The sequence below is a fragment of the Leucoraja erinacea genome, chromosome 4, assembly GCF_028641065.1.
Source record: "Leucoraja erinacea ecotype New England chromosome 4, Leri_hhj_1, whole genome shotgun sequence".
Lineage (NCBI taxonomy): Eukaryota > Metazoa > Chordata > Chondrichthyes > Rajiformes > Rajidae > Leucoraja > Leucoraja erinaceus.
The window spans coordinates 39370666-39383723 of NC_073380.1; the positions used below are offsets into that span (position 1 = coordinate 39370666).

General features: G+C 41.6%; 1 protein-coding gene across 2 annotated transcripts in view; it reads left to right on the plus strand.

Moving 5' to 3' along the window:
- atp6v1h (ATPase H+ transporting V1 subunit H) overlaps positions 1–13058 on the plus strand; it is an 84917-nt gene that overhangs the window by 59270 nt on the left and 12589 nt on the right. For both annotated transcript variants that reach the window (XM_055634065.1, XM_055634066.1), the window contains exons 9-12: positions 1931–2123; positions 6071–6249; positions 7876–8001; positions 8404–8505. In XM_055634065.1, coding sequence (XP_055490040.1) covers positions 1931–2123; positions 6071–6249; positions 7876–8001; positions 8404–8505 — 600 coding nt within the window. The remainder of the gene's footprint in view (positions 1–1930; positions 2124–6070; positions 6250–7875; positions 8002–8403; positions 8506–13058) is intronic.

Sequence of the window (13058 nt, forward strand, 5' to 3'; positions counted from 1 at the left end):
ATACATTACTCTGGATGTTCATACGGTTACATAACTACAGGAATTAAACCTATAAATCATGACGCCTGTCTTGTTTTTTTTTGTGAAATCATACTTGATCTATGACCTAGGAACTTGGAACTGCAGGTGCTGATTTAAAAATATCAAGCTGGTTTCCAATTATACGTAACTTCAAACACACCAACCCCACCCGGACTCGCACCTATCCCCTATTTTTCCCCTCCATCATCACTTCCACCTATATTCCTTCCTCTCACTCACAATTCGCAACTCCTCAATCCTTTTTGTCTTATACCTTCTGTCTCTTCATCTCCTGGCATTGTCCGACCATCTGGCTGTCAAAACCCTTCACAACTATCATTTGGCAGGCTTTGTCGTGCCCTTCTTCTTCCAGCTTTATTTTCTCCTTCCTCCCCACGCCCACGATCAGAATGAAGAATAGTGTTGACACAAGACGTCACTTATCAAAGTTCTGCAGGCTTGCTAAATTACTGGCAGGCTTGCTAAATTACTCCAACATTTTGTCTTTTTTTTAATCTATAACCTGATCTGGGAGGGGTTATATTTTCCAAATCCCTTAATGCCTTAGATAATGGTCTAACAGTCTTGGATTTAAAATTAAATCTAACCTTTTTAATTTCTCGAGAACCTTTTTATTGTATTATTTTTGTAATTTAATTCTTGGAGTTCATTCTGGTCAATTTAGGATGCAGACCATTCGCGTTTATCTTCTAAAAGAAAAACAAAACCAGTTCTCTCGGCAGAATAAGTGCAACATGAACCGACATACTTAAAATAAAAAGCAATTATATCTCCTGCAAAGAGATCGATTTAATTCTAACCGTTACATGTTCCCACAGCAACAAGTGTTTATATCCTGGAGGTTTGATGCATAAAGCAATTTGCAGTACTTCAGATTTGATCTAGACAGACTTTGTACAGTTGTAGTTATACTTCTGTCACCTATTCTAGTACTTTGGTTAACAAACTCAAACATTTTAAAACATTTTTGTGTGATTTTACTTTTAAAAACTTGGAAAATCTGGTCATGTTCTTCTAGGACACATTTGATTGGCATTAGTTCTAGCTTTTCACAATTTAACCTTTTATATCCTGCATTATTTTACATTTATTGCCTACATTTACCAACCCTTTGGCAAACCAAATACAGTTCTTTTTATCATTAAGTATGTGCGAAAATGCAAAATGAAAACACTAGCACTGGTTGGTATCAACATTTTATTTGTACTGATTATTGGCTTTAAGAAGGACCTTGGAATATTAAGCACTGGGAAGGCTGAGCATGGATGAATGTTTTCAAATGAGGAACTCAGAAAGAAGGTGGCTGGGTGAAAGTGACTGGAAGAGAAAATGAAACTGAAGTATTTGGTCAGGAGGTATAATAATTAGGATTTGGGCCAGTTCTCTCCAAAGATTCTGGTTTTATTTATTATTTATTATTTCTAATCATTACAGTATCTTGCTCTTATAGTTGAAAATGCAATGTTTGCAGGTTAATGTATAGTTGGCAAAAGTAATACTTTTAAACTTTTTTAGCAATCTACCCCCAAAAGAATAGATATCTCTTTTAGAAGAAAATTCCACAACGGTAACATGATAAAGTTGGTAATTGTTTGGCATCGGCAGACTAACATTGCTTCTTGCCTAACAATACAAAAATTCTGCACAACCAAAGTTTAGTTGCCAAAATATCTAGAGAAATGAAATGGGTTTATCATTGACCATTGTGAATCATAATGTTTTCAATGGAACACACAACCGTGATTTTTCTTTGTCAATGTAATTTTTTTATTTTTTTTTAATTTCAAGGAAAGATTTTTGGTTGCTATTTTGATTAATTTTAGTTTAAACATACAATTGTAAGCAACAAAAATGCTAATTTTTATTTAAATTCTGTTTTTCCCTTCAGCATTATAGCTGTTATAAACAATAAATGTGGCTTCCAGTTACAGTATCAGATGATATTCTCCTTCTGGTTATTGGCCTTTAGTCCACAATTATGTGAACATCTACGCAGACTGAACATTGTCCCAGCTTTGTCCGATATTCTTCAAGAGTCTGTGAAAGAGAAAGTAACCAGGATCATCCTGGCAACATTTAGGGTACGTATGTTCATGTGTTGCTTGGACTGCTTGCAAAATAAAAGCTCCAAGTATTACCACTATATCTACTTGGTATCATGTTGGCTTCAAAATTATTCTGCCTTCATTAAGGCCCTTTACATAATTGTAACCTGCATGGAGGCTAAATTTATGAATTTAAGGATCAGTAAGGTTTTGAACTCTGCTGGAAGATGGACATAAATAGGTCATAAGGTCATGTGACAGGAAAGAATTAGGCCATTCGGCCCATCAAGTCTACTCTGCCATTCAATCATGGCTGATCTATCTCTCCCTCCAAACCCCATTGTCCTGCCTTCTCCCCATTACTTTTGACACCTGTACTAATCAAGTATCTATCTCTGGCTTAAAAATATCCACGGACTTGGCTTCTGTGGCAAAAAATTCCACAGATTCCACCCTCTGACTAAAGAAATTTCCCCTCATCTTCCTAAAAGAACGGCCTTTAATTCTGAAGCTATGACCTCTAGTCCTAGACTCTCCCGCTTGTGGAAATATCCTCTCCACCTCCATTCTATCCAAGGCTTTCACTATTCTGTATGTTTCAGTGAGGTCCCCCTAATTCTTCTAAAGTCCAGCGAGTACAGGCCCAATGCCGACAAACGCTCATCATAGGTTAACCTACTCATTCCTGGGATCATTCTAGTAAACTTCCTCTGGACCCTCTCCAAAGCCAGCACATCCTTCCTTGGATATGGTGCCCAAAATTGTTCACAATATTCCAAATATTACCAATGCCTTATAGAGCCTCAGCATTACACTCCTGTTTTTCTATACAAGCCCTCTTGAAATAAATGCTAGCATTGAGATTGCTTTCTTTACTTCCGATTCGACTTGCAGATTAACCTTTTGGGAATCCTGCACTAGCACTCCCAAGTCCCTTTCTGAATTCTGGATTTCTGGATTCTCTCTCCATTTAGAAAATAGTCTATGCTTTTATTCCAACTACCAAAATGCATGACTCCACACTTTACTACATTATATTCCATCTGCCACTTCTCCCTTTCTGAATTCTGGATTTCTGGATTCTCTCTCCATTTAGAAAATAGTCTATGCTTTTATTCCAACTACCAAAATGCATGACTCCACACTTTACTACATTATATTCCATCTGCCCACTTTCCCAACCTGTCCAAGTCCTACTGTACAGTCCCTGCTTTCCCTACACTACCTGCCTTTCCACCTATTTTTATATCTATTTCATAAATGGCTAGAGGTTTTTGGGTCAGGCAGCATCTCTGGAGAAAAGAATAGGTGACGTTTCGGGTCGAGACCCTTCTTCAGACTGAGAGTTAGGGTAAAGGGAAATTAGAGATTTAGATGGTGGTATGGAGAGATACAGAACAAAGATTTGAATAACAAGCAATAAAGCGACGATCAAGGAAACGGTCCATTGTGGGCTGGTGAAAACGAGTTAATGCTGTCGAAAGATGAATATTCCAGAAACAGTCTCTTGAGTAATAGTTTCTTTATTGAAGTACAAAACTTCTTCTTGTATAAGTACATTTCAATCATACCAGTGGTCATGCTCATGCATGGTCAAAAACTATGTCTCTCCCCTGATCTTCATCAAACTAAACTAATTACTTGGGAGTCTGCACCAGAATCCTAGCCACGAACCACGCCCCAGGCTACGTATAAATCCCGCCCACGTAATTACAGGCAGATAAAATTAAAGGTAACTGATTATAATTATAACATACTGAGTTAAGCTAAATGGCTACTACACAGACAATGAAACTCACCAGGACGACGACGAGGGTGGGGCAGGCACGGAGAAAGTGGGGATGCAAGGGCTACTTGAAGATAGAGAAATCAATATTCATGCTTTATATGATCATACAAGACAACCCTGGCTACTGTTCTCTGGGACTTCTCCTGTGGCTAGAGAAAATACCAAGATCTTTGTCGGGCTCTTGCCATCTCCTTTTTTGCTTTCCTCAATAACCTTAGATGAACCCCATCAGTCCATGAGGATTTATCCATGTTTATGCTCCAAGAGCCTCAACACCATCTCCTTGATTTCAAACTGCCCCATCATATGAATATTGCCCACACTGATAATTATTTGGAAACTGCCACAATGTTTTCTATCTGCATACCTTGGTAACGCAAGCAAATAATTTCACTGTGCCTTGTCACATTGGGCAATAAAGTATTCCATTCCAATGTTGGAATTTGAATTCTTACCTTGGGGGAGGAGGGGGCTGTGAGTGTACCATTAAGGGAATATTCATGTTCTCGGCTTGTACTCACTAGAATTTAGAAGATTGAGGGGGGATCTTATAGAAACTTACAAAATTCTTAAGGGTTAAAGAAGGAACTGCAGATGCTGGAAAATCGAAGGTACACAAAAATGCTGGAGAAACTCAGCGGGTGCAGCAGCATAAAGCGAAGGAAATAGGAAACGTTTCGGGCCAAAACCCTTCTTCAGACTGGTGGGGGGGGGGGGAGAAGAAAGGAAAAAGAAGGAGGAGGAGCCCGAGGGCTGAGGGATGGGAGGAGACAGCCCGAAGGCTGAGGAAGGGGAGGAGACAGCAATGGCTAACTGGGAGAATTCAATGTTCATGCCAGCAGGATGCAGACTCCCCAAGTGGAACATGAGGTGCTGTTCCTCCAATTTCCGGTGTTGCTCACTCTGGCCATGGAGGAGACCCAGGACAGAGAGGTCGGATGGGGAATGGGAGGGGGAGTTGAAGTGCTGAACCACCGGGAGGTCAGGTTGGTTATTGCGGACCGAGCAGAGGTGTTCGGCGAACCAATCGCCAAGCCTCCGCTTGGTCTCGCCGATGTATGAAATTCTTAAGGGGTTGGTCAGATGCAGGAAGATTGTTCTCGATGTTAGGGGAAGTCCAGAACAAGGGGTCCCAGTTTAAGGATAAGGGGGAAGTCTTTTAGGACCGAGATGAGAAAATCATTTTTCACACAGAGAGTGGTGAATCTGTGAAATTCTCTGCCACAGAAGGAAGTTGAGGCCAGTTCATTGGCTATATTTAAGAGGGAGTTAGATGTGGCCCTTGTGGCTAAAGGGATCAGGGGGTATGGAGAGAAGGCAGGTACAGGATACTGAGTTGGATTATCAGCCATGATCATATTGAATGGCGGGGCAGGTTCAAAGGGCCGAATGGCCTACTCCACCTATTTTCTATGTTTCTATGTCTGCAATTATGAGACTTTTTGGATAGGAGCAGCTTGTGGCGCTGTGTGGCTTGCCAAAGAGATCATTTAGTTCATTTGACGGAAGCACACAGCCCAGTATAAATTGAAGAGGAGCAAACTGCCCCTCAGATCTGAGTAAGAAAGGATATCCCTTGTTATTGGAGGTTATTTATGACCATTTTTTGCTAATTCACGTGCTCCTTTCAGAGTTGCAACAGTGATTCAATTTAAGGAACCTTCTATCTTCCTTGGAAAGTCCTTATGTGGATTGTTGGAGATCAAGACTATCCAGGTCAATGATGACCACAGTGGTCAGGCTGCAGTTATGATTGATCTCTAGTTGCACCATTGTTCCAGTTAAGCCTCAGCAGTAACTCTCTGTGTTGGGGGATGTAATGCTGGCTGTATTTTGGTAGGTGGTAGAAAGGGCACTTATTACTGTAAGCCTCAAAAGAATTGTTCATTTAACAGCTGACCCACAAATGGTGTTCACATCCTGAGATTTTGTGAAAGGATTGAACCTCACAGCTCCTGCAGCCTGGTTCAATCTTGACCTCCAGTGTTATCTGTGTGTAATTATCATTTCTCCCTATAACCACAGGGTGAAAATGAGCATTTTGTTCTTGGAATTGTTTATGTATATCAGCACATGCTTTGTTTTTCAATTGAGCGTTGATAAATGCCAGGAATTTCAATAACAAAAAATGTGTGCTATTAATTTTTCATAGGTATTCTTTTTAAATATAAAGAACTTTTGGTTATTTTAACAGAATCTTCTGGAGAAATCTGCAGAAAGGGAAACTCATCAGGAATATGCACTTGCAATGATTCAGTGCAAAGTTCTTAAACAGCTGGAAAACCTTGAACAGCAGAAATATGATGATGAAGACATTGCTGATGACATCAAATTTCTTTTGGAAAAGCTTGGAGAAAGCGTCCAAGATCTTAGGTTAGTTGTGTTAGTATTTAGTATTCCGGTGGGCGGCGCGACTCACGTCGCAGCGGCCTCTGCAGTCCGTCTGTCTTTTTGTTATTTTTTGTCCCGTTTTAATGTAGTTTTTATTTATTTTTTGATGGGGTATGTGTGTGTGGGGGGGCGGGGGGTGGGGGGGAACTTTTAAAATCTTTCCCCTGCACGGAGAACCCGATCTTTTCCCTGTCGGGCCTCCGTTGTCGTCGGGGCTGCAACGTGGAGCGGGCTCCAGCAGGAACGACCTGGGGCTTCAGTCGCGGAGCTGCGGACTTACCCACCATCGCGGAGCTGGCCGAGTCCGGAGCGGGAGGAGCGGTGGTGGCGCGCTGCTGCGACCCGACCCTCGGAGATTCGAAGGCTCCAACCGCAGGTCCGGTAGATAGTGACACCGGGAGCCCGCGGGGTCCCTGCTGGGAGACCGTTTTTCGGGGCTTCCGCAACGGCGACTTCTCCCGCCCGAGTCGCGAGGTCGAGGAGTACCTGGAGCGGGGCCTGACATCGCCGGGCGCGGCTTCAACGGCTGCGGGACTTTGCTAGTGCCCGCCGGGGGCTCCAACAACAAGACCCGGAGCGCGGCCTTGCATAGCCCGGCGCGGCGTTAATGTCCGCGGGACAATTGCCATCGCCCGCCGGGGGCTTTGACTCTGACATCAGGAGGGGAATGGGGAGTGCAGGGGAAAGATAAGTTTTTTTGCCTTCCATCACAGTGAGGAGGAGATGCGCTGTGATGGATGTCTGTGTAAATTGTGTTGTGTCTTGGGTCTTTTTTTCTTGTGTGTATGACTGCAGAACCAACATTTCATTTGAGCCTCAATGAGTTTCAAGTGACAAATAAATTGTATTGTATTGTATTTAACTGACTGAAGGTGTGGTGTAATGTAGCAGCTTTTGGTAAAGTTAGCTTAAATCGGAGACGTAATTGTCATGTGCATCCATTTGTTCATGCCTCCTATCTATGTCTCGTAATTTGATATATTTCCATCGGGTCACTTCTCAGCCTCTGGCTCTCAAGGGAAAACTTTCTGGCTAGTGGTAATGAGAAATTTGTCTATATACCATTAAATGGTGTTTGTAGTTAGGCCTGATCATTACCTGGTATGGTATGGCATAAAGGTTTATTTCCATTTATTGAATAATGTTTAAATGGTGTACAGGTCTTGCTATATGAAGGCAAGGGCTGCTTCATTTTTGTTTTGTGAAAGTAAGATGGAATTACAAATTTGCAGCAAGCATCCCGCATGATAGAGGTAGCAAATATAAAATGACCATAAACGATACAACTTGATCTAGACAAGTGAGAGTATGACGCATGTTGCTCAAAGAATTATCGTACTGAATGCGACTAAGGGAAGCTGAGACAAATGTAAAGGGGAAGGAGATACTCTGATGAAAGTTAGTTTAGGAAGTGCAGATGAAAAACACATGTGGAGCATAAATGCAAACATTTGGTGCAAGTTGCCAAATGATCTACTACAATGGCCTGTAAATTTTTGCTCACTGACTTTCAGAGCATTTGTTGTTTTGTATCGATGTAGCATTGATTTTATTTTCCCTTGTCCTCTCCTTCTCTTCCAACCACAACTCTGAATTATGTGCTTTCAGTTCCTTTGATGAATACAGCTCTGAACTGAAGTCAGGACGTCTGGAATGGAGCCCTGTTCACAAATCAGAAAAATTCTGGCGCGAAAACGCTGCAAGATTGAATGAAAAAAATTATGAATTGCTGAAGTAAATTTAATTTCAATACTTTTGTAGTTACGGCACAATGCATTGGCATTCAAGCCTAAGTTCTGCATGTTGGCATTCCAGATGCGGTGCATAAAATAAAAAAATGATGACATTTTGCAAAATGTCATTGCCAATTCAATGAAATGGCGTTAATTATCTGCTCTGTGCAATTGGATATTCATTGACACCACAGCGCATAAGTGCTCAATATCTAAAGCAGATAATATGGTCAACTCATTTGATTGTTTTAAGTTAGCATTGATCCTCAACTGTTGCTTCAAATATCTAGAATTTGTGTAGGTCATCAGAGAGTAAGTTGCGAAGGATTTATGTAACTCAATTATTGATTATAATGTGAAAAAAATACATGCTGATATTGCGTTGTAATTTTCACTTGTGAAGGATTTTAACAAGGCTTTTGGAAGTCTCTGATGACCCTCAAGTCTTGGCTGTCGCTGCACATGATGTGGGTGAATATGTGCGTCATTATCCTCGAGGAAAACGGTAAGAAATTGTCTGATTAAAAAATTATAGAAAATATAATCATCAATTTTTAGATATTCATAACCATATAACAATTACAGCACGGAAACAGGCCATCTTGGCCCTTCTAGTCCGTGCCGAACACTTACTCTCACCTAGTCCCATCTACCTATTCGAGGAGGAGCCATCTTGAGGAACGGCTGCTAGCCAGCAGCCGTCCGTTTTAATTCTTTTTTTTTAAAGTTTTTAGTGAGTCCTGTTTAGTGTTGTCTGGAGATATGGACTTATTAATGTGGGGGGTAGGGGTCAATTTTACTTCTAGGTCCCTACCTGGTCGGTGAGGCAGCTCTTTCTCCGGGCTGCCCGTCGACCCGTCCTCGTGGCCTACCAGCGGGCTTGGAGCGCCGTTTCCTGGCGGGGACCGCCCAGCACCTCGGCCTCGGTGGCGGCACAGCGCTAGAGCGCTATCGTGGAGCGGAGCGGGCGATGCCTTGCCTGGGTCGCCGTGCTGGATCGACGCGCTGGAGCTCTGGTGAGCTGGACCGCCGTGTTCAACACCTTCGGGCTGCGGGTCTGCGGAGCTGAGCGGGCGGCACCGATTTCAACATCGGGAGCCTGGGAGCTCCAAACCGGCGCGGCCTTGTCGGCTTCGGAAGCCACGTTCTCCAGCTAGAAAGCGGCCGTTCCAGGTGGCCCAGCCGCTGAGAGGACTCTCCCGACGCCAGGGCACGACCACCCGGTGAGAACGGCCAGGAACATCTGGCCTCCGTAGAGGCAATAGCGGTGGCCTCAATAGGCCTGACTTTGGGGTGAAATTGGGGTTGGGGACTGGACATTGTGCCTTCCCCCACAGTGGTATCCATTGTGGGGGGATGATTTTTTTGTCTGTTAGTCTTTGTCCAAGATGGCTGCCGTGAAGGGAGAGTGGACGCTGGTGCTCTTTAGCTGCCGCTGCTCTCTCTTCACATTGTGTTTTAGATTTTTTGTTTTTGGACTGAATTCTGTTTTTAATGTCCTTATTATTTATTTCCTGATTATATGTTTATATTTCTGTTAATCTATGTAAGGTATCCTAAGGTATCCTTGCGCCCAATAAATAAAATGTATTATTATTATTATTACCTGCACTCAGACCATAACCCTCCATTCCTTTCCCGTCCATATACCTATCCAATTTATTTTTAAATGATAAAATCGAACCTGCCTCCACCACTTCCACTGGAAGCTCATTCCACACAGCTACCACTCTCTGAGTAAAGAAGTTCCCCCTCATGTTACCCCTAAACTTCTGTCCCGTAATTCTCAAATCACTTGTCCTCTTGTTTGAATCTTCCCTACTCTCAATGGAAAAAGCTTATCCACGTCAACTCTGTCTATCCCTATATTTACGATGAAAATTCGTTTATTTTGAAAAGTAATTTATTTTATCAATAATTTATGAATTTGATAGCTGATCGTTGCATTCACCAAATGCATTCCATATTCTGTTTGGAAGTGATGTATGAGATCCTTCCCCAATATTATGTTGGGCTTGTTTTGTTAGGTAAATCATCCATGTCGAAAGTCGAATTCTATTTGGAAACTATAGAAAAGGGTTTTGGTGTGGCTGATTTAGTACAGTTGCAGCAAACAAGAATTTCATTGTTCTGTTGAAGAGTCTTGGAGCTATACTGCATGGAAATTGGCCTTTTGGCTCAATTCAACCAAGATGCCCCATCTATGCTGGTCGCTCATTTCATCCATATCCCTCTTAAACTTTCACTAACCATGTACTTGTCCAAATGTCTTTTAAATTTCTGTTTTAATACCTGCCTCAACTACCTCCTCTGGCAGCTCATTTCATATATTCACCACTCTCAGTGTGGAAAAGGTTGCCTCTCTGGCTTCATTTAAATCTTTCTCATCGCACCGTAAACCTATGTGCTCTGGTTCTCGATGCCTCTACTCTTGGTAATAAGGTCTGTTAATTCACCCTATCTATTCCCCTCATGATCTTCGATAAGATTACCCCTGAGCCTCCTGTGCTCCGATGAATAAAGTCTTAGCCTGCCCAACCTCTCCAAAAACCTCAGGCCCTCAAGTCCTGGCAAAATCTATGTAAACCTTGTTGCATCCTTTCCAGTTTAATGACACCCTTCCAATAACAGAGTGACCAGAACTAAACATGATACTCCATATGTGGCCTCACCATCATCTTGTACAATTGTAACGACGTCCCAATTTCTAGATTCAACACCTGATTAAGGCCAATGTACTGAAAGCCTTTTGACCACCATATCTACCTGTGACATAACCTTCAAGGAACTATGTATCTGGGCTCTGAGATCCCTCAGTTCTTTAACACTTCCCAAGGCACTGCCATTCACTGTGAAGGTCCTGCTCTGGGTTGACTTCCCAAGAATGCCACAATTCATGCTTATCTGCATTAATTTCCATTGAACGTTCCTCAGCCCACTTGCCCAGCTGATCAAATCCTGCTCTAATTTTAGGTAGCCATCTTTGCTATCTACGATACCACCTACTTAAGTGTAATCTGCAAACTTACGAATCATGCCTTGTACATTTTCATCCAAATTGTTGATATAAACCAAATACAGCAATGGGCCTAGAACTAATTGCTGAAGCACATCACTATTCACAGTCCTCCAGTCTCAACCTTTCATCAGCACTCTGCTTACTTCCACAAAGCCATTTCTCTATTCAGCTCTCCAAATCTAACCTTCCAGAGCAGCCTACCATGTGGAACCTTATCATATGATCGTGGTACATATGACAGTTAAACAATCTTAATTTTTAATTAGGTAATGACTGTTAGGAGTTGCTTACATATCTACTCATAGTATTGGAAGTAGTGGGATATGTATGCTTGGAGATCAGAGAATAGCATAACAAAAGGAAAATCTTGTTTTGGAAATTCTAGTTTTCAGTTGGACTGGGAGAAATAAAATGTCTAAAATAGTAAAAATTAATGGATCTATAAGTCCGTGGAAGGTGATCCGAAACATCACCTGTCCGTGTTCTCAAGGGTCGCTGCCTGTTCCATTGAGTTACTGCAGCACAGTGTATATTTTTGTAAAACAGTATCTGCAGTTCCTTTTGTCTCCAGATGGATCGTTTAGATCAATTCAGAATATAGATTTCTAAAATGGGCTTTGGGAAGTGATGAAAACAGGCAATTCTGGATGTAATAGTAAATTACAAACTGGAATTGGCTAATATTTTTATCATGTAATATCCAGGCTAATAGTGATCAGTTTTTTTAAGATTAGGAAGAGCTAGGGAAGATTACCAAATAAAGATTTTAAATTGGAGTCATGGACTCTAGAATCTTTAATTTATCTAACGCAAACTTTGTTAGGATGAGGTCAAATTATCACATTAAAGTTGGCAGTATTGTTAATAGATGAACATAAAGATAAAAGTTTGAAAACATTTAAGAAAGTAGTTGAAATGATGCAAAACCAGCAGGTTATTTGATGGATTTGCTTGTTCAATTAAATGTCTGGGATTTAAAAAATGTAAGGGGTAACACTAAACTAAAATCAAGAGCTTGCATTTATGCAGGGACAATATGCACCCAGCATAGTTTTAGTTTAATATATATTGATACAGTGATAAGCTCTCTTCTGGGACAGCATGTAAAATGTTGCCACGTTCTGGTGCCATCTTCCAATATTCAAGGGTGAAAGTCTGATCTTGATGTAAGGAGATATGCAATTACTTAATTTTTCACTGTTAATACCCGGTGTCCTAGTGACACTGGATTGATAAAGTAGAGGTTGGTCTGGCCCAGTGGAATGCTGTTGTATCCTTTCATGACCTTTCATGTTACATTCTGTGCACCATCTGCTCACAGACCGGGCTGCAGTCGAGTCATCAGCGGCTGCCACCACCAACACCACGAGGTGCATCCGTGCATTTTGTAACCTCCTGCAGTCACCCCTCCAATTCCATGTGCCAAGTTCACTATGTCCCACTTCTATAACTGACCACAAAACTGTAGGGTGCTTACCGTGGGCATGGGAGGTGATCTTACAGACCTTTCACAGCCACCCGACACCTTCCACCACTGCCATTGATGATGCATAATTGGAAAGCAATGAAAGGCAACAAAATAATTAAAATGTACAAATAGATCAAAACTGCTTGCAGAGAATATTAAAAGAAAAATACTTTATAAATATGTAATGAGGAAACTAAAGTTGTGTATTAAAGACAGGCATAAACATGTCTATCTATATATATATTAAACCTGTGTGTGTGTGTGTTTCTGTGTGTGGGTGCCAGATTCGGCCTTTGATTCCTGGCTCCGCCAAAACAACTCCAAAATTCTCCCAGATTTTTTCCATTTCGGTAGAGATTTCACTTTTACATTCTCAAATCCTCATTAAATGTTGTCGTGTTTATGTACACATTTTTAATAAAATCCTTCCCCCCCCCCCCCCAAAAAACATTTCAAAATGTTAAAAAAAACAGCTCTCACCCATAGAATGTTGGTGAACATTCCATCATGTGATGTCACAATGCCCAATGCTCACAGATGTCCAATCGGAATGGATTCATTTACATATGCC